Source organism: Populus trichocarpa, chromosome 9, assembly GCF_000002775.5.
Source record: "Populus trichocarpa isolate Nisqually-1 chromosome 9, P.trichocarpa_v4.1, whole genome shotgun sequence".
NCBI lineage: Eukaryota > Viridiplantae > Streptophyta > Magnoliopsida > Malpighiales > Salicaceae > Populus > Populus trichocarpa.
This window is the reverse complement of record NC_037293.2, coordinates 9,404,227-9,424,807: the sequence shown is the minus strand read 5'-3', so window position 1 is coordinate 9,424,807 and position 20,581 is coordinate 9,404,227. Positions and strand designations below refer to the sequence as shown.

Sequence of the window (20,581 nt, the reverse complement as noted above, 5' to 3'; positions counted from 1 at the left end):
TTTTGTATGCTATGAACATTAACAACCGAGTGAAAGCGTAAAGAAAGAAAAACCCACACGACATGTAGTTGAAAGTGAAAAGGAAGAGAAGAAAAAACAGACTGATCGGTAAGAGCGCCAAAACAGTCAACGATAACAATCCCATAAAACTGCCAAAGGAAGAATTTTCTCATTTCGTATCACTCATCGCCAATTCCGAGAAACTGCTTGTTCAACGCGTTGACTTGGAAATTATGGACACAAAAAATTAATTCTCGAAAATGTTTCGTCATGATCTGCTGTCTTCTTCTCTATTGGAAAGAGAAAAAGACTCAAACTCCCTCCCTCCCTCCCTCCCTCCCTATCTTGTTTCTAAACCACTTTCAGTAAGCAGACTTTGGTTTAGAATCACTATTATCCCCTTCTCTCTCTTCCCACTTTTTTATGGTTTTTATTATTGGGTTTATGGATTTATTGGTTTTGCTTCATGGGTATTTGGTATAATTAGTATTGCTTCATGGGTTTTTTATTTTAGTGGCTCAGCTTGATGGGGTGTTGAGAAAGCTGGTGTCTTTTTGCGTGTCTTGTTGTTTAGTTTAGAGGTACAAGTTGAATATTATAAGATGGCTGGGGCTTTGAGGAAAATTTTGCCGTTTAGGTCTGCAATTCAGGTAGAAAAGGAAGACGAAGACAAGCATAACAGTTTTGAATTCTCATTTGCTGTGGTATATTCTGGTCCTCTGGTCACTTATGATGTTCCTCGAGCAGTGCCTGTCGATTTAAAGCAGATCCCAGTTGCTTCTCCCGTGATTGGCTCAGGCTCTTTGACGAGTGATGTGTCATTGCCAGTTGTACAGCCTATTGTAAAGTCTAACAGGAAACTGTCCGAGAAGCCAAATTTAGTCTCGGATCGGACTGTTTGCTTAGACACAGATGCGGTCATGAACGGAAATGGTATGCCATGTGAAGCATCTAGGGTAGATGACTCGAGTGCTTCGCATTGTGCAAATGATGATGAGTGTAGACCAAAATTATCTGATGGAATACGAAGTTCTGGTAGATTGGATTTTCGCAATGGTTCTGTTGGTTCTGGTGAATTACCAGGAAGCTTGGAAGTGTCGGAATTGCCTGACGGTAACGAATATGCAGGTCAAGACTCTCGTGAATATATGAATCCCACTAATTCTGAATCAATAGAATCTGAAAGCTCACACAGTAATTCATCTGAGATTTTTTCTTGCCAAGAGGAGGATCATAATGAAGAAGCTCCTGGCCATGTCAGAAAGACATCAATTGTAACTTTCCGTGATCCCGAATCAAATGACGTAGTGGACAATGAATCTGATGTACATGACACTGACAGTAGTGTCCCTGGGAGGCATATAGCTGTAAGGCGTGGGAAGAAAGGGACCTGCTATCGATGCATGGAGGGAAGCAGGCTTACTAATAAGGAGGTTTGCATTGTTTGTGGCGCAAAGTATTGTTCAAGTTGTGTGATAAGAGCAATGGGATCAATGCCAGAAGGAAGAAAGTGTGTTACTTGCATTGGTCAAAGGATTGACGAGTCAAGGCGAAAGAGCTTGGGTAAATGCTCTTGGATGCTAAAGCATCTATTTCCTGTCGTCGAAGTTAAACAGATAATGGTTTCTGAGAGATCATGTGCGGTGAATCAGCTACCACCAGAACTCATTTATGTAAATCGACAGCGTCTTTCTAAACAGGAGCTATTCCTACTGCAGACCTGCCCACACCCACCCAAAAAATTAAAACCAGGATACTACTGGTATGATAAAGTATCTGGTTTTTGGGGAAAGGTGAACATCCACTTTCTTTGAATTTTTCCTTTCACTTTAGATATACAATTACCTCAATTTTGTGGCACTGCATTGGATTTATGCTTCGGCCATGCTTGAACAGGAAGGACGGAAGCCTTGTCAAATAATCAGTCCCCAATTGACTGTCGGGGGTCACATCCAGGCAGATGCTAGCTATGGAAATACTAACATAATGATAAATAATCGCAAGATAACTACAACAGAGCGCTTAATGCTGCGGGTTGTTGTGCTAGACACTATTTGGTTATTTTATAATGTGATTTCCTTAAAGACATAAAACTGATGCCATTCTATTAAATCTTTGCAGCTGGCAAAGGTGAAATGTGAAGGAGAAACTCACCTGTGGGTTAGTGCAGAGGGTGATTACCAGGAAGAGGGAATGAATAACGTAAAAGGGAAAATATGGACAAAGGTATGTTTGCATTTGTACTGGGAAATCTGCTGATTTACTCCAACCCCATCCTGCTTTTGCATTTATGCTTATTTTTCCTGCTCTATCTTAATTATCAAAGCTTGAACAATAATGGAAATACTTCCTTTTCAGGCTGGAGCAAAGCTAATATGTGCTGTCCTGTCTCTGCCAACTCCTCCTGATTTTACCAGTCCTAGTGCGGAGGGAGTGAATGATGTAATGGCAAGCGACCTTGAGCAGAAAACACTTCATAAGCTTCTTCTAGTTGGTTCTGAAAAATCTGGCACATGTACCATATTTAAACAGGTAAGGATTCAGTGGAGTGAAATAACATATCTTATGCTTATTTTACTGGTCATAAATGACAAATCTAGCTCTGTTGACTCCGAATGAAGTCGCTTATTTCCAATTGTGCTCCATATCATGATCACCATAACTTTTTGATGCGGGACAATAAATTAAAGAAAAATAAAAGCAAAGGAAGAAAGAAAGAAGCCAAGAATTAAAAGCACGGAAAGAAAAGCTAGGAAGAACAGAGAATTCAGAGGAGCAATAGTCTGTTGTTTTTATCAAATCATCCAAAACCGTCTCACAAGATAAAAAAGAAACACACAAATATCATAACTCTAAAACATTTAACTATTAGGCTCAGTTTATCAATTAAAACTGTTCAACATAAATAACCAAATAAATCAAATAAAAACAATGAAATAGATCTAAATAAACTTTGTCTCCCAACCAAAGAGTGACAAGCATGACTATTATTTGTTGTCTCCGTTTATATACTCGTGTAATTTACGGTGTGGGTATGGTATCCCCGTCACTTTGTCCTTCATGTTAACTAGGGAGTCTATCTACTCATCAAAATAATTAAAGTCTTATGGAAAATTCTAGAACATCTGTTTATGCTGACATCTAAAATCTACATAATTTGAGTTTTGGACAATGCTGAGAACATGCAAAAATGCATATAAGCAAAGTCATAAAAACATATATGAAATGTTCTGCTGTACGCTTCAATATTTTCATTTACTTATGAGTGTGCTTGCGCCCATTTGAAATCCTTAATACTGCTACTTCTGTATCATGTTGAGTTTGTAACAATGTTAAGATGAAGCTCTTAAGATGTTTAATTGTTCTAAGGATGCTATTGTACTCAATTATGATCCTAATTGCAAAAGAGATGGTTACAAATAGTAGTGGCCTTTACTTCATTAGCTTTACTCATTTTCTCGCTATGTCCCATTCAAATTGTCTTCTTTAATTTTAACTAAAATCTGTTCCATAATTTATCCTACACAAAATAACCCCTTCCCAGATGATACATTATATGCCATGCATTCGATGGAAGGTCATAACATTGTATCTCAAGGCCAAGCCTTTGTGCAGAAGGTCATACATTTCCTGAACAATGCAATGTTGTCCTAGCACTTGGTCATGACTTCTGAAATGCATATGCTCTGCTTTTCCTGCAAAATGCGAGACGTACTTTTCCCGCACAAGATCATTCCATCCATATGTCAACAATGCTCCATGCTTTAATGTATCATCTATGTTTAGATTGGTCCATTCAAAACCCACATAGTAACATGAGTAATATTACTATGAATTGCGGTGTAGGAGCAATCGTTTAATAATTATCTTATCTTTCTTCAACCCTGCCTCGATTTTTGGCAGCACAAGAACTCAGAACATTGAAAATTATTTGCATATTGCAGGCAAAAATTGTATACAACATTCCTTTTTCTGAAGATGAGCGTCAAAGTATCAAGTCTATTATTCAATGCAGTTTGTATGGCTATATGGGTATGCTGCTTGAAGGGCGTGAAAGATTTGAAGAAGAATGCTTGATTGATAAAAGAAGGAAGTTTGTGCACCAACATAGTTCTTCAGGTAAATCACACATCGATTTTTTATGTTCTTCTCTGTGAAGCTTATGATCTGGTTCTTTCTCCACTGTTTGGTAAGAATCATGCAAGGACGCACAGATGACGCATAAATTTCCAGTCACTGAACCCTGGATTATCAAAAATCTCTTTAGTTCTTATAGACCTCCAGCATCGCTTTCCTGCTGGAAGTCTGAAAGCTTAGTCTTCAGCATCCATCATAGTCAAGGATTGCCAATCCTCCTTTATATAATATCTACCATCTTGATTGCCAAGTTCTTCTGATATAATCATACATGCGCAATATACACGCACTAGTTTTGGGGGTAATGTTTAAGAATCTGAGCTTTCTTTCTTCCTCTTTTTTTTCTTGTCATTTTCTTGGTGTCAGGTAGAAGTTTGATGGTGAACTATATTGAAGTCCATTAAATAGAAAGCAATGAAAATTATTGTGGAAGTGTATTACATCATGGTTCAAGTTTTTATTTTCCAACTAATTTATCAAGGTTGCAAAAACTTAGAGATTACCCGAACCTACAGAATTCCAAAAAATTGTGTTGGTTTGAGTGGATACTTGAAAATGTTTAGGAGTAGTTATCGTTTCAGACAGGTGGATAAACGTTTGCAGCATGCTATGTTCTGTAAACTAGGGTAAAAGGTTTAATTTTTTGGAGAGAAGGTGAGGGTTTATTACTGATTAGGCTTCCCTTTAGGTTGATATTTGGTGCTTGTTAGTGACTGGAAACTAAAAATGCAAGATACAAGTTTTTTGGGGATGAATGAAGTAAGAAAAGTAGGAATGGAGGGCTTGGGTCCTGTGAATGTTACCTAAGTACCTCTTAAAGGTTGGTTTTAGCTACCACTTTGTGTAAGGAATGTATGAGTTATGCTATATGACCCAAAAAGTTCTCTGCAGTGACACATAACGACTCGTTGCTGGCTAAAAGCAATATTTTGGTTATTCATTTTATATGTCTCACTAATGATATCATTCAGAGAGGTAACTCAAAATGTATCTTCTCTTAAAAAATAGATGGAAATCATGTTAAAATCTATTTTACATTGTTGCATCAGTTATATCCTGCCTCATTAGCATATAGTTGCTCATAAATTTGTTTGATCCTTGTTTCAAATGCACCTTTATTTCTATTTCTCTTCCCATTTTACAAGATGCACTTTTATATTGTAACTTATTTGACCATCGTATTTTTCCATCTATAAATCATATGTTTGGCGTGAACAAATTGACACCAGTAATTTGGAATTATTTATGATCTGAATTATTTAGTCTCAACTGTTAATACAGGTCAGATTGACCGTAAAACAATATATTCTATTGGACCAAGACTGAAAGCTTTCTCGGATTGGCTCCTCCAAGTAATAGTGTCTGGTAATTTGGAAACCAGTTTCCCTGCTGGTGAATACGCACCTTTAGTTGAGGAATTGTGGAGAGATGGAGCCTTTCTAGCCACATACAACAGGAGGAACGAACTAGAATTGCTACCAAGGGCTGCCACTTATTTCCTAGAACGGGTAAAACGATGCTTCATGTCCTTGTCTTTCACTTTTTTCATCACAATTCTTAGAATAAGTTGTAGTTTTTTCCCTTTCCTTTTATTTCTTTCTTTCTCTTCTTATTCTTCTTTCTTTTTTGTATGTTCATAATCTAATTCAAAACATCGGGTTTGCAATTTGTTATGTGCCTTTTGTCTTGCTCTGCTTAGCTGGCATGCTTATGAAAACCACGAAGAGGAAATAAAAGAGAAGCCACTCTTTCTATTCTTTGAATAAGTGTTGAATTGAAATCTCAGGACCTGGTTGATTCGTTTTTTTTAAATTTCATTTCCTTGATTGCATGAGATTGGGTATTATAATCAACCATGCTGTGGTCCTTTTGAGTTGTGACCCTGTTACTGTAAGGAGGCAGAATAATTAGAATCTGAATGTGGAAGGTGCATGAAATATGATTGGTGTAACAACTTTTTATCATATCTTTAAGATCTTATGTTGTCTTCCTGCTGCTTAGGCCGTTGAGATTGCAAGGCCAGACTACCAGCCATCTGATATGGACATCTTGTATGCTGAGGGAATTAGCTCATCCAAGGGGCTTTCTTGCATGGAATTTTCATTTCCCAAGCTGGCTCAAGATTGCTGCGAGAACTTTGGCTATCAGCATGATCCCTTGCTGAGGTTAGTTCTATTTACAGACTTTACACATTGCAGATTACCTTTTTGAGAGATTAATGTCTTGCAAAAATTTTAAAAGTGCCCTGCATTCCTGACCAGGTTCATTATATATCCAAATCTCTTCTCTGCAGTTTCTGACTAAATTGCCGCTTGAAATTCTAAGAATCGCTTTTTGCTGGTAATTTTGACCAGTGAACTGTCATTCCAAGCACTTCAAATCAGCCAGCCAAAATCAAGTCCCAATTATGTTTAATCTGATATACAATTATGGTCAGAAGTTTCAGATATTGGCAAAAAACTACGGAGTTTTGAGTTCTTGTTTTTTCAATCCAGAGAACACCTAATTAATTAGAAGTCAGCATTAGAATCAAAGTCACGCCATTTACAGCCTCCACACTATTTTCTTCTCAGGGTCATTAAGAGGTACAAAGAAAGTCTCTCTTCTATATGGTTTAACCTGACCATTTGAGTAGCTAAAAATTCGGAATTGTTATGTTTCAATGCTTTTCTTCATTCCCCCCTCCAAATAATAAATTTGCGAGGAAAGTTTTTAGACAAGTTTGCTATCAGATACTTCATATTTAATTGCTATGTACTATAAATTGTTAACTTTGTGTTCATCAGAATAAAACGAAGGGGGTGTGTGGTGCTTTAAAGAAAAATCAAAGATGATCCATCCAATCCTTTCCTTATATAATCAGTGACATGTACACTTGCAGGTATCAACTCATCAGAGTTCATCCCACAACCCTCGGAGGAAATTGCAAATGGCTGGAGATGTTTGAGGATGTTGATATTGTCTTATTTTGTGTTTCATTGATTGATTATGATGAGTTTTCTGAAGACAACAACGGAGTTCCCATCAACAAGATGATTGCAAGCAGGCAGCTATTTGAACGCATTGCCACTCATCCAACCTTTGAAGAGAAGAAGTTCCTTCTTATACTGAATAAGTTTGACCTGCTCGAGGAAAAGATTGAACAAGTTCCGCTGACACGATGCGAATGGTTTCATGACTTCAATCCTGTGATGGGCAATAATCCCAACAGCAGCAGAAGTACCAACTCTCCATTGGAACTCCGTGCCTTCCAATATATTGCGGTAAAGTTCAAGAGATTGTTCAATTCTCTTACTGACAGGAAGTTGTATGTTTCAAAATGTACTGGTTTGGAACCTGATAATGTTGATGAAGCTCTCAAATATGCAAGAGAAGTTCTGAGGTGGGAGCAAGAGGAACCTAACTATCACAACAACGAGCTATCTTCTACTAGCATAGAGGCAAGTTCATCCTCATGATCAACAATGTTGTAATCACATGGTTCAGCCTGGAGAGAATAGGGGCCTGCCTGATATTAACAACATTTCCTTCATTTTTATTTTTATTTTTGTATATTATTCATGTATGCCAATCATGTATAGGACAGGAGAATCGAAATCAAATTATAGATATTTCAAACGTGCAAGAAAGTTGGTTTCTCAATTAGTAGAAGAGAGGCACTACAAAGTAAAAACACAAGTCTAATTTACTTTACAGACACGCCTCTATACGAACTATGGACATTTCTTTCCATCCTTGGTTCATCACCAAGTCACAAACCTCTCCATAAGCAAGCAAACTGTGGTCTCAGACATTGTAGTTTCTCTCAGAGCCACCGTTCTCTCTTTTTTAACTCCCTTTTCTCCTTGTACTTCGCCCTCTCTGGTTTCTGACAAGAAGGGCATCCTTGTTCTAACCTTCTCCTTAAGCTTTGCTAGCTCACTCGCCCATGCCTCCACTACTGCAGACATTATTTTTCCCTCAAAAAGACTCCCTGGTTTCTTTAGTGTTACCTTCTGATGAATGATGGACTGATAAGAGAGCTAGAGGGTTTAAATAGAGAAGAGGAGTGGTGGGTTTCGAAAAAACCCGTGGACAGTTTGGCATAGTTTAAGACAAGTGGTTTTCTGACCAAAAATCTACTTGCGGTTGCTCATACTCCCACGTAAGGTTAAACTGGGAAGGACGGATATAATTTCCCGATATTTGAATATTCCAAGGTACTGGTTCCGCAGGCATATCTTCACGAGTGAGAGTAGATGCTAGGGTGTGAATGCTCATAACCTAAGATTTGCTATGATTAATTGATCATGGAGTGGGCTCACTAAGCAGACAGGTGGTTTGGCATGAGTGGTCTTCCCTTCGCCAACTTATGACTTACGTGTCTGTAATGTATATAATGTTGTTTCTTCCATGCGATAACCAGAGATGTTCATTTTAAAAAATCATCAGACTGCAACGCGCCAATCAAGACCGCAGACTAAGAAGTCATCGCGTCCACAGACACATACACGGCCAACGGAATTATTATTATGGCGCCAGCATATTGGAGGTTTCCATGATTGCAAAATTACAAAGATGGGCTTCTCCTGTCCTGTGGGCTACCTTTTATAACCACAGTTTTGGAGGGTACGGATCCCATCATGTTAATATACATTAAAAAAATATATTAACATGTTTATTGTTTATTATATAAAACATGTTAATATATATATATATATATATATATATATATATATAGTGGAAAGGCACAAGAATGTCACATGCTTCAGGGGCTATTCACGTTCCGGCCGCATTTTATAATTTATATTTTTTTATTTAAAATTAATATTTTATATATATTTAGATTATTTTGATACGATAGTGTTAAAAATAATTTTTTAAAAAATAAAAATATATTATTTTAATATATTTATAAATAAAAAATACTTTAAAAAATAATTACTAACACATTTCAAATACAATTAAAAAGATTAATATAACTCGTGCAATAATGAGTTTTTCTTTATCTTTATTTGAATCGTCTTCTAGTTTTTTTCTTTAACATTTTTTTCTTGTATTTTTTTCAATTCTATCATCTAATATTAAATTTTTAGTTAATTTTATTATTTAGTAATAAATTGATTATGAATCACTTTTTATATTTTTTTTTATCATATTATAAAAAAATTAATTCAATCTAGTAAAGTATATAACCTGGATTTAAGATTTTCTTGGACCTTTTTTTTCAATATTTTGTGCTTTTTTTTTTAATCTCATACTTTAATGTTGAGTTTTAAGTTAATTTTAATATTTAATATCAAGCTAACTGTAAATATGTTTTATCATATTATAAAAAAAATTTAATTCAACCTACTAAAATTCATAACATGAGATGCAAATTATGTGTGTTTAATTAGGGTGAACATTATCTTTTTTTTCTTTAGATCTACTTAGTCATTTCCACATGATTTAATATAAAACTTAATTTAAGCAAATAATGAAATTGAGATTTTTCATTGCGTCGGATATTAGTTCCAAAAAACTATGGGCCTAAGTGCTAACAATAAAATAGTACTAATTGAACTAAACTGAAGTGATCATCAATAGAAGACAGTTTGGCCGAGTGGTCTAAGGCGCCAGATTTAGGCTCTGGTCCGAAAGGGCGTGGGTTCAAATCCCACAGCTGTCAAATACTTTCTCTTTTTTTCCCATCCCTATTCTTTATGAATTGACTCGCTGAATCAACTCGGTTAAAGGAACTCAATTAACTTACTAGTAGAGTGGTCCGTACACACATTCAGAAATCAGAACTCCCTTTTTTTCAAGATATTTCCGAACCAATTTTGACGAGGAAATTTTTATTTGATTGGATTTTAAGCAAATCATTTAAATCTAAATCAATATATTTTATAAAATTCTTTTCACCAACTTTCTTTTAAACAGAAAATAAACTCATTTATCATCGAAGACAATAAATGGAAACGTCAAGTTCAATTCTTGAATTAATCAGCTAAATACCTGTCCCATTCAACATAAACTGAAATTTGAAGGCAAAAAGATCTTAGAAGTGCTTGTAAGATATTTGCTGGTTTTGAGATTTTGAGTGCCAAGGTGGGTTTAGCACAAAGTTTTCTATAAGAGAAAAGTTGAAGACTTTTTGTTTTTGGTTCGCCAAATCCCACAGCTCTCAATAACAACAAAAGAAAGTGAGCCCTTTCGGTGATCGTGACCGTATTTTAGTCCCCGCAGGTATTCATGTCTTGCCCATGTTAATTTATTTTTTGTTTCCTGATCTGTCTTTGCTGTCAATCTAGATGATCTGCTGTCTTGATTTTCCCATGAATATTTCGCGACATTATTTGTTTTGGTAGATTGGAATGAGAATGGAAGAATTAATTGGAACATTCGCAGGCAAGGAAAAAAAAACATGGGATTTCAAGCTGTAATGCAGAATTTTATTAAAAATCTAAGAGCCAATTTTTACAGAGTTTTGAAAACAAGTAGTAGAAGGGAAGCATTGTTAAGGACGTTAAAGCTACTAAATTTTCTTCTTCAAGCACTAAAGCAGTCCATAAGCATGGAAAGGGAAGCCTCAGAATATACCAATGCTGGTAAACTGACTCGCATGCCTCGGATTAAAGCAGGCGATGACTTGGCCAAACGCAAGCTTCCTTCCTCTCCTTGAGCCACTTTGTTTGACTCACCGATATTAGTAGGGCTCGAGCCGCTTGACCAGATAGTGCGACCCTTTTCACGTAGCTTGGCAACCTTACTCGTCCAAATATCCACAAGTCCTGACATTGCTAAATATCTTGCAAGAAGTGATGATGAAAATAGAGAACAAAAGCGTAAAGATCTTTTTGAAACGTTGAAGAGTTTTACAGGGGTTTATATAGCAAGGTTAGCAAGTGGTTTTGTGGGTTAACCAAGGCGGCACACGTTCTTGCTGGAAGGATTGTACTTGTTTATGAGCTTTCATAGCCAACCATTTTGTCACCGACAGTAAATCTCAATACCACAGCAAGCTAGTGGTATTTTAAATCTTTTGTATATAAGCTTAGTGGATTTACTCATGACGACAGGGTTGGAGTTAATCTGTGTCGGTTTCTTATTTCTTATTAATTTGAAACAAAAAAAATTAAATTTTTTAAAAACACTTTTAAAACACAAAAACAAACCGCATTTAAATTCTAAAAATCTCACAACTAAAAATCTCACAACTGATGTGAGAGAAGAGGATTGCACGCAGATCACCTCAACTAGTTTGGGGATTAAGATTTAGATGAAATGAGTCTAGTTAACAAGGGGCAACTTCAGTTATCCTTCATTTTCTTCAATTTACATTTGTTGCCACCTTCCTGTTATTTAATGGCTTTATTTCCTTCAGTAAAATTTTTCATCCAAAAAGAAAACATGAGAGCATAGAAAGAAATAAGGTTGTGCTTATGTTCACATCTTGATAATATACTCACTCAGAGTAGCAACTTGCATTGCTAATTGTTATCCAATTTATTAATCCACGCCATGATTCCAAATGCCAGAGCGGAACGTAATTTAGGCAGGGATAGACCAGAGAGTTCCCCTAGAACACAATCTTCTCTTCTGCAATCTAAAGCTATCCAACCATTTCGGCCCTCATTCACAATTGCTTCATAGAAGGGTCATACCAAGCTTCTTGAATAGAATCCCATGCATTTTCATTTTATTGCACAAACAGAGACGGGAGTAAAGAAAGCTGTACAGCTATTGAAGAATAAGACGTTAATACACTGTGTAATTGAATTTTAGAACATGCGGATATGAAAATGATTTAGCTTGATAACCAAGTTGAGAGTAATCAAATAATCTCATAACCATGCTAAGTAAAGCTTCCATCTGCAGGTTAAGCTTCACTTTAGATCAGAGAACCTCACAAATCCAACAACCTAGTGTATATGCTAATGGTAATGTCTTGGGCCTGATGCGAAATGGCCTCATTGTGGCCACGGATCGGACATGATGTTTAATGCAGGACATGTGAGAAAACAAGCATGCAACTCAAAGTCAATCTAATTGCATCCTTTTTCTGTTTTTTGGCCGCTCGAATAAGTGATATAATGGGAAAACAAATATAAAACTCAAAGAAATTCAGTCTTTGGCGCAATAAATTAAACTCAATAGCTAGAGCTAACCCCCAATATTTCAGTTGATCCTCACATGCATTTGAGAAAGCACATAACGCAACAGCAGCTGCATTAAGCCAACTGAAGCACCCACTCAAACCTTCATAAACACCTCCATCAGTCACTCAACTGCTAATCATAACATGGCAAGTAAATCATCAAACAAGCACCCATTTTGATTTCCAAACAGAAGTCTCCAAAAACAGCCCTAAATTGTAAAATGATTGATTGAACAGAAGCATCCACACCACAATACTAGCTCGAGTAAAGTATAGAAACAAAGCAGGATGAACTGAACCGCATCTTTCTTATCACTCAATGAATCAGCCTAAAACTATCTCAACAAAAATAAACATCCACCATAAACCACAAATTATACAACAGTATAGTCTACAACTCCTGAATCAATCAACACATGAAAACTCAGCAACAAACATAGCCAAATAACACTTTTATCATTAACAGCAATCTCCACCTAAAGAAAAAGGCAAAAAAAAAAATCTTCTTTGATTCACCTCATAAATAGAGCAACACATTGTAACAACAAACAGCAAAGAAACAAAATTCTTTAACTCACCTCATAAAATATCATTTCTCACCCAGCCAAAAATCATTGAAAACCCTAACAGTATAATCTGATAACAGTTCAGCAACCTTGAATTTGCGTGTTTTTTAAGCAACAGAAATAGGCAGCTGTTTCGCCGGCTCTAAGTTCTTCTTCTTTGATTTATCATTATCGCCGAGGAAATCTTCCTGGTTATAAACAACGGTGATGTAAAGAGAACAACTAGGGCATCGAGCAATTTCTTCGCCGAGTCGGAGATCGTCTTTCGTGATTTGAAACAAATCGCCGCACGGGCATGGATATGTGAAGGCTTGTAACTCTTCGTTCCACTCCATATCTTCTATCTCAACGTCGTCGTACGACATCGTCTTTGAGTCTGTCTGTCTGTCTGTCTCGAAATTGCTTGAGGGTTGATTGAGAGAGACGAAAGGTGATTGATATGTATTTAGGGTTTTGTTAAATTTGGACTTGGGGATTTGTTTTAAAACGACGAGGAAGGATGTCGGTTTGACAAGTTGAATGAGCCGACCAAAAACTTCAAAGCCCCGTGTAGTCTTTCTACGACTAAAAGCCCAAACTTAATCAGTCACAAAATCAGAGACACAAGTGATCTGTTCCTCTCTAGTCTTTCTACAACTAACTCAATTCTCTTACCGCGCACTGTATCATGTATTTGAAAATGTAATCACTGTAATTTTTATTTTTTAAAAAATTATTTTTAATATTAAAATATTAAAAAATATAAAAAATAAAATTAATTTAATTTTTTAGATTTCATGTTACCCGCACAGCTAGACCAGTGTTTTAAATGGGGTCAGCCAAAATTTAATTTTTTTTATTTAAAATTAATTTTTTATATGTTTTTTTAGATTGATATATTATTATCAAAAATAATTTTTTAAAAATAAAAAAATATTATTTAAATACATTTTTAAATAAAAAAATATTTTAAAAAATAACACTTATCAACCTCACACCATCAACAAATCTCACTCTCATGTATTATTTTAATGGTGATTGAAAACGTGGTTATGATTATTTTTTAAAGTATTTTTTATTAAAATATATATTAAAATAATATTTTTTTTATTTTTTAAAAATTATTTTTAACATCCCTAAGCTCTAAAAATTATTTTTAACATCAGCATATTATATTAAAAGAATACAAGAACACAAAAATATATTAATTTAAAATAAATCAAAATTTAACTTTTTTAAAAATATTTTTATAACAGAAATAAACATACACATGTTTTTTCAACAACACCGAACCCTATCACTAACTCTAACAGCCCACAATCCCAAACTCCGTCTCCAAGCATTCCCAAAGACCTCTCTCCCCACAGAAAATACTCAATTCTATGCATTCTTCTCAGTGGCATTTTGTCAAACACTTTGCACCAAAAATAACTCCTTCACTTATTTCAACTACTATTATTAATCTCCATAAAACCCCTGATTTATCCTTCCAGTTTGTAATCCATATTGGATTTAATGGTGTTGATATCAGAAGCAGGTACCTTGCTATGGCGGCAACCTCTCACGCACCGAACCCAAAACCCACACTGCAGCTCTTGAAAGAAACTAATAATAACGGGGCTTATAGTATCAGGGAGGTTTTTAATGAGCTGGGAGTTGCAAGAGATGTCTTAGGTGGTAAAAGTTATGTTTTTTATGACTTGTTGATAAGGGCTTGTTGTGAATTGAAGAGGAGTGATGATGCATTTGAGTGTTTTGATATGATGAAGGGAAAGGGTGTAATTCCTTGTGTTCATGCTTGTAATGATATCTTGAGTTTGTTTCTGAAGTTAAATACGACAGAGAAGGCGCGGGTTCTGTATGCATAGATGTTTAGGTTGAGGATTAAATCGAGTGTTGTCACGTTTAATATAATGATCAATGTGTTGTGTAAGGAAGGAAAGTTGAAGAAGGCAAAGGAGTTTACTGGTTTATGGAGAGCTTGGGGATCAAGCCTAATGTTGTTACGTATAATACAATAATTCATGGATATTGTTCAAGAGGGAGAGTTGAAGGTGCTCGTATGATTTTTGATGTAATGAAATGTAGAGGTTAAACCAGATTCGTACACATATAGTTCATTCACTAGTGGAATGTGCAAGGAAGGAAAACTTGAGGAGGCATCTGGGATGCTTGAGAAGATGAAAGAAATCGAGTTGCGTCCAACTGCTGTGACTTATAATACTTTGATTGATGTGTATTGCAATTAAGGGGATTTGGAGATGACTTTTAGCTATAGAGATGAGATGGTAACAGAGGGTATAAGGCCGACTGTTTCAACTTACAACATGTTGATTCATGCATTGTTTTTGGATGGTAAGATGAATGAAGCTGATGGTATATATTATAAAAGATATGAAAGATTAGGGGTTGGTTCCTGATTCTATAACTTATAACATAGTAATAAATGGATATTGCAGATGTAGTAGCATAAAGAAAGCGTTTAGCCTCCATGATGAAATGATGAGCAAAGGGATTCAGCCTACCCATGTAACTTACACGTCGCTGATTTATGTTTTGAGTAAACGGGATAGAATGAAACAGGCTGGTGACTTGTTTGAAAAGATAGTCCATAAAGGCATTTTCCCGGCTCTCATAATGTTCAATGCATTGACTGATGGTCACAGTGCAAATGGGAATATGGACCGTGCGTTTGCATTGTTGAAGGAGATGGAGCAAATGAAAGTTGTTCCTGATGAAGTAACTTACAATATCCTAATGCAAGGGCGTTGCATGGAGGGAAAAGTTGAAGAAGCACGTGAGCTTCTTGAAGAGATGAAGAGCAGGGGGGGTTAAACCTGACCATACTAGTTATAATACTCTAATTAGTGGGTATAGCAAGAGAGTATAGGATTCAATCCTGCACTTCTCACTTAAAATGCCCGGATACAAGGCTTATGCAAAAACCAGGAAGGAGATCATGCTGAACAGCTCCTCAAAGAAATGGTTAGCAAAGGCATTACTCCTGATGATAGCATCTATTTATCTTTGATTTAGGGGATAGGGAATGTTGAGGAATATTTGGGAAGAAGTAGTTCATGGTTAATTTCTTTGACAGCAGCATTAAATCCTTGCCAGTCACCACTGAAACAGTTTTACACAAAAATATTCGTCTTTTTTTCCACGGAGGCAAGTTCTTGTCTGTCAGATTTTAATGATGCTGGTTATGGAATTCTGAAGGCTTCGTTTAGGAAACCTTTTTTTTGTCTTCTAATTAGTTTGTTTTATTATACGAGAATCTGAACAGGTCTCATAAAGAATAAACTACTTCAGCTTGGAGGTTGGACAGTTAAATTTACATATTATCTGTGAATATTTTAGAACCCATGTCTGATTTTGAATTTAAAGCAGTTGGAATTGCAAGTGAAGTTGAGCCTGCTTTTAAACAGAGAATAATGATTTACCATGCCATATGTATCTTGGCAAATATTATGTGAAACATGCAGATATTCCTGTTCTTAAAACATCCTAGGATGCAATTTGGCTTTTCTTCCTCTGTTGCCCTCCCTTTCTAGTTACAATTTTTATACCATTATATAAGATAGGCATATTAACAGTCTCAGTACACTGAAATTGTTGCCAATCCAAAACTACTTTCCGATTATTTTGGCAAAATTTTCAAATCATGATGTCATGTGTCAAGTAAAAGGTGTTTCCATTGTTTTACCATTCCGATTTCCACTTCTGGTATGATCAGGTTCTTACATGCCAAGGTAGCCATGTAACTCTATTTCATGCTGGATCTATCTCATTTCAACTCTTTGTAAGTTAGCTTTTTCAGCAATTTTTATTTTGCATGAAATTTGATGGTGTGCTGGTTGTTTTTTCTTTCTTTCTGGACTGGTGTTTTTTCTTCTCTTTCTTTATTATTTTTTTTGGGGGGGTGCTATTATTAATTTTTCAATCTTCTTATTAGTCCATAGACACAACCATTAAGCTGATAGAAAACTCCGCAGGCTTAGACCAAGTCTGTGGTCCTTTTCTCGCCCATTGAGTTTGAGCCGAAGTTGGCGAAAGCTGTAGAACTCAGCAGAAATGGCTGTAATTGATTCAGCGTCATGTTCTTCAGAACGAACACGCAAGCTTGATCATACATCTAGGGTTTTGCATCATTTTTTTGGCTTGCAAAACGGGTCTTCTTTTGGGATTTTTTTCCCGCCGAGACATCAAAGGTTATCCTGTCTATAATCCTACCTTGGTTCGATAGTATCAAAAAGTTAAAAGGAAAAAAATTAGCACTCTGAAATGTTATATCAAAAAGTTACGACTCCCTTTCATTATACACTAGCTATGGCCCATGCTCCGTCACTGGCATTCAAGTTATGAGAGTTATTTTAGTGGTCGATGAGTCAGCAATGAAATCTCATGAACAGTCTTCTTGTTTGTATTCAACCAAATTAAATAAAATATTATCCTTCTCATACTTATATTTAATTAATTTAATTTAAAAATATCTTAAAAAATTAAATTTAATAAAAAATAATATATAAAAAAAAACCTTGGAAAACTTGGTTCATTTTCAAAATCAATAAAAAATCTTACATGAAATAAAAAAAAAATTAATGGAGTCCAATTTGAAAAAGAAAATGGAAAAACAAAGTTAAAGAAGTATCATGAAGTAAATATCTCACTTATTTTAGTTAATGAATTTAATTTAATTAAAAATATATATTTTTTGAAAAAACTAACTTTAATAAAACACAAAAAATAAAAAATTTCAGGAAAACCCAAGTTTGAGGGAATTGAAAATGCCTTTAATAGAACTCTGAACTTCTAAATCAACAAAAAAAATCTTATAACATGCAAATAAAAAAAAATCAAAGGAATCTAGTATTCAATTAAATAAATATTGAAGTATTTAATTAAAAAGAATTAAACTTAAAAAAAAAATTAAGTAAAACTCTACGAACCTTCTAAACTTGGGTTAATTTTTAAAACTCGTAACTCAAAATTCTAAACACGAACTCAATTAAAAAGTTTAATTTCCAAACAATTTAATATTGAAAGATGAATTCAGGTAAAAAAATCAACTTAAAAAAATTTGCAAGAGTAAAAAAAAATAGCAATAAAAACAATTATGATAAAATTTGATAGGAAAAAAAACTCAAGGAGGATAAATAATATTTATATTTATTAAATTACAAAATTACCTCTAAAAAACTTGATAATAATAAAAAAACCAAAGTGAAAACACAAAAATGCTCCTAAATGTAAGCTTAATAAAATTCAACTTTTAAAGACATTTAAGTTATTTTATTCTTCTTAAGAAAATAAAAAAATCAAAAACATAACAGTTTTAAATTTTTTTTTTTAAATAATTTAATTATTTTATTCTTCATCAGAAATGCAAAAAGATCAATTCACCGCATGAACATGGTATATAAACGGTAATGACCAATGAAGTTTTATGAAAAGATAATATTACCCTTAATAAATAATTATTTAATTTGTTTCGAGAAGAGAAAATTGTTTTTTTTTACCGTGTATTACTTCAGTGTTTTTCCACATCTTTTATATTTTTTTTTTATAATAATTATTCCGTGAAAAATGCTGAAAAAAAGAAAAAGAAGAAAGAGGCAAGTGTCTTGATGGATGAAAGAAAAGTTCCAGCGATTGGAAATATGATTCGACATGAACTGGTCCTCCATAGTACTTTCAAGTTTCATACTTTCCTTTTCTCCGGTGCTGTAACTTCAACTTGGTGACGTGGAGATGGACTCGAATATGAAACACCGTCTTCCAGATCTCCACCGCAAAAGCAAGGTAATATACCTGGAATCTTTTTTACTTTGTCACTGTTCAATTTAATGAGGCCAACAAGAGACCCAATTATTTGCTACTCTTGTGTGTTGGAGGACACGTCACTATCCACTACATGCAGATAGGTTAATCGTGTGGCCTTCACAGCCATGAAGAGTCGAGTCTTTTTTTTTATTAATATAAATATCTGTATCAGCTTATTTTGATTATACAAGGATTGGTTGCTTGGTTCCATAGAAACCAAACCACGGTAATCAAATAAAGACATCACTCGTTGTTTGTTGGTTACTCTGACTTGGACATCAATGAAATTTGACAAAAATTGTGGTCATCAAGTCAGCAGCGCATAGATTTTCTAGTCTGTTACTTTTCATGGTCTTGAAATAACACGATCAATCTCCTCTTTCTTTCACCGGGGACCATCGTTGCATGTGTGGTTCCTTTAACTGTATTTTTGTTTGTGGAAACACACGCACCATGCACCGAACGTTTGACTAGATTGCCATAATGCACTTCATTTACCTTCACTATCATTTCCTCGCTACTTGTGTATTTAAAGCTTTGTGTGGTATCACGATATTGAAGAGAAGCTTCCATGGGCACATTTGTAGGTCACATTGTACCTGGTTTAGCCTTAACCCTTCTCGGGTTATGGCACACCGTTAACACCATCAGAGCCTTCTGCAACAAAGGCTGTACTAACTTTACTGTAAAGTTCTGGTACCCATTTTATGGCCCTGTTTCTAGACTGAAACACTTGGAGCTCATCTTCATTCTATCTTTCTCCGTCTTGGCGATTTTTATGCAACTTTTGGACTTCCCTTCCCTTCGCTTTTCTTTTAAGCTTGATAGCTTTGAGCATGCAAGCATATTTCTCCACCTTGCCATATTTGCAGGTTTTACTCTTTCCGCAGAGATATCCCAGTCTTCTGATATCCTTTCTGGCGTCAGTGGTATTCTTGCAGCCTTTGTCTTTGGCCAAGAACTTTTCCTTCTGCATTTCCACTCCACTGATCATGTTGGACTCGAAGGTCATTATCATTGGCTCTTGCAGCTCATCGTGTTTGTCTCTCTTTTGGCAGCTTTAGCCGCAACTAATTTTCCAAACAGTTTTCCTGCGGCTCTTGTCCTTTCAATCTCAGTTGTATTTCAAGGATGTTGGTTTATGAACATGGGGTTTATGCTGTGGTTTCCTGATTTTATTCCAGAGGGCTGCGTTATGCAGTTTGCTGAGGCCAGCATTGATGATATACATGGAGCAGTCACTTGTGGATCCCTTGCCGCAGAATTAAGAGCTACAGCACTGGCGAATCTGCAATTCAGCTGGATACTTGCTGGAATTTTGTTGCTCACAGGGTGTATGTGCCTGAAATTAGCTAGAAAGTGCACCCCAATAAGCCAGTCAACAGAGTATGAGCAACTTCACAGTAGAGGTGTCCCTATAGCCATTGATGGCTTCAAGCAAACTGATCCTTGAGATATTGCTGTGTATCAAATTGGGGATGTTTATGCCTGTCATGATATGAATTACCGTAGCTGTTAAACTAGTATGCTTTCTGCCAGTACACTCAAGAGGTATTCATGTCCCTTAATTATCAGGATGCTTTGATATAAAAACCTCGTGAAGCCAAGTGAGATTGACAGCGTGTGACTTCTATTAACCGAGAGTTAGGCCAGCAGTTCTACGGTGTAATAAAGTTGATGTACCTTCTGGAATGGAAATAAGGCCCTACTTGACAAGTAATTTCTATTCTGATCACAAACTACCAAGAATATGTTTTCGTCACTGTATTGCATTATGCAGTTCTCTCTGTTAACTAGGTTCTCGTAACGTGTGCAACAGTAACTGAGATACAAGAATGCAACTATTAGTTTACCTTTATATGTACTTGTCTGTGGCTGAAAAACAAAGGATTGCACTGCTGATACTAAAGGGTCATATTTGCATATGCGACACTAGCTACATGTAATGAAAATG

General features: G+C 35.5%; 3 protein-coding genes, 1 long non-coding RNA gene and 1 other non-coding gene across 11 annotated transcripts; 4 read left to right on the top strand and 1 right to left on the bottom strand.

Moving 5' to 3' along the window:
* The first annotated feature begins 305 nt into the window (after positions 1 to 305).
* On the top strand, positions 306 to 7,766 carry LOC7456407 (extra-large guanine nucleotide-binding protein 1). Of its 3 annotated transcripts, XR_002983762.2 has the most exons (9): positions 306 to 1,793; positions 1,897 to 2,034; positions 2,122 to 2,226; positions 2,359 to 2,532; positions 3,945 to 4,119; positions 5,401 to 5,645; positions 6,139 to 6,302; positions 6,399 to 6,722; positions 7,019 to 7,166. XR_002983762.2 is itself a non-coding variant. In XM_024608623.2 (8 exons), the coding sequence occupies exons 1-8, from the start codon at positions 603 to 605 to the stop codon at positions 7,593 to 7,595; spliced, it is 2,769 nt and encodes a 922-aa protein (XP_024464391.1). In that variant the 5' UTR covers positions 310 to 602; the 3' UTR covers positions 7,596 to 7,766. The 3 variants fall into 3 exon arrangements, 2 of the variants coding, with proteins under 2 accessions (XP_024464391.1, XP_024464392.1); XM_024608623.2 differs by lacking the exon at positions 6,399 to 6,722 and having other exon boundaries at positions 310 to 1,793; positions 7,019 to 7,766; XM_024608624.2 differs by lacking the exon at positions 6,399 to 6,722 and having other exon boundaries at positions 312 to 1,793; positions 5,419 to 5,645; positions 7,019 to 7,766.
* Positions 7,767 to 9,707: 1,941 nt separating this feature from the next.
* On the top strand, positions 9,708 to 9,787 carry TRNAL-UAG (transfer RNA leucine (anticodon UAG)). The gene has a single exon. It is a non-coding gene; the product is annotated as a tRNA-Leu (tRNA).
* Positions 9,788 to 10,528: 741 nt separating this feature from the next.
* LOC7457508 (diphthamide biosynthesis protein 3) lies at positions 10,529 to 13,377 on the bottom strand. 5 transcript variants are annotated; one of them, XM_024608187.2, is made up of 2 exons: positions 12,838 to 13,377; positions 10,529 to 11,841 (listed from the first exon to the last, which is right to left on the bottom strand). In XM_024608187.2, exon 1 carries the CDS (start codon positions 13,188 to 13,190, stop codon positions 12,933 to 12,935), a length of 258 nt encoding a protein of 85 aa, XP_024463955.1. In that variant the 5' UTR covers positions 13,191 to 13,377; the 3' UTR covers positions 10,529 to 11,841; positions 12,838 to 12,932. The 5 variants fall into 5 exon arrangements, with proteins under 5 accessions (XP_024463955.1, XP_024463957.1, XP_024463958.1 ...); XM_024608189.2 differs by having other exon boundaries at positions 10,529 to 11,833; XM_024608190.2 differs by lacking the exon at positions 10,529 to 11,841 and adding an exon at positions 11,897 to 12,389.
* Positions 13,378 to 14,082: 705 nt separating this feature from the next.
* Positions 14,083 to 16,645, top strand: LOC18102126 (uncharacterized). The gene is made up of 2 exons (XR_002983704.2): positions 14,083 to 15,159; positions 15,264 to 16,645. It is a non-coding gene; the product is annotated as an uncharacterized LOC18102126 (long non-coding RNA).
* Positions 16,646 to 19,141: 2,496 nt separating this feature from the next.
* Positions 19,142 to 20,485, top strand: LOC7456409 (uncharacterized). Its single transcript, XM_024608325.2, has one exon. It carries the CDS (start codon positions 19,199 to 19,201, stop codon positions 20,078 to 20,080), a length of 882 nt encoding a protein of 293 aa, XP_024464093.2. The 5' UTR covers positions 19,142 to 19,198; the 3' UTR covers positions 20,081 to 20,485.
* Positions 20,486 to 20,581: the final 96 nt, after the last annotated feature.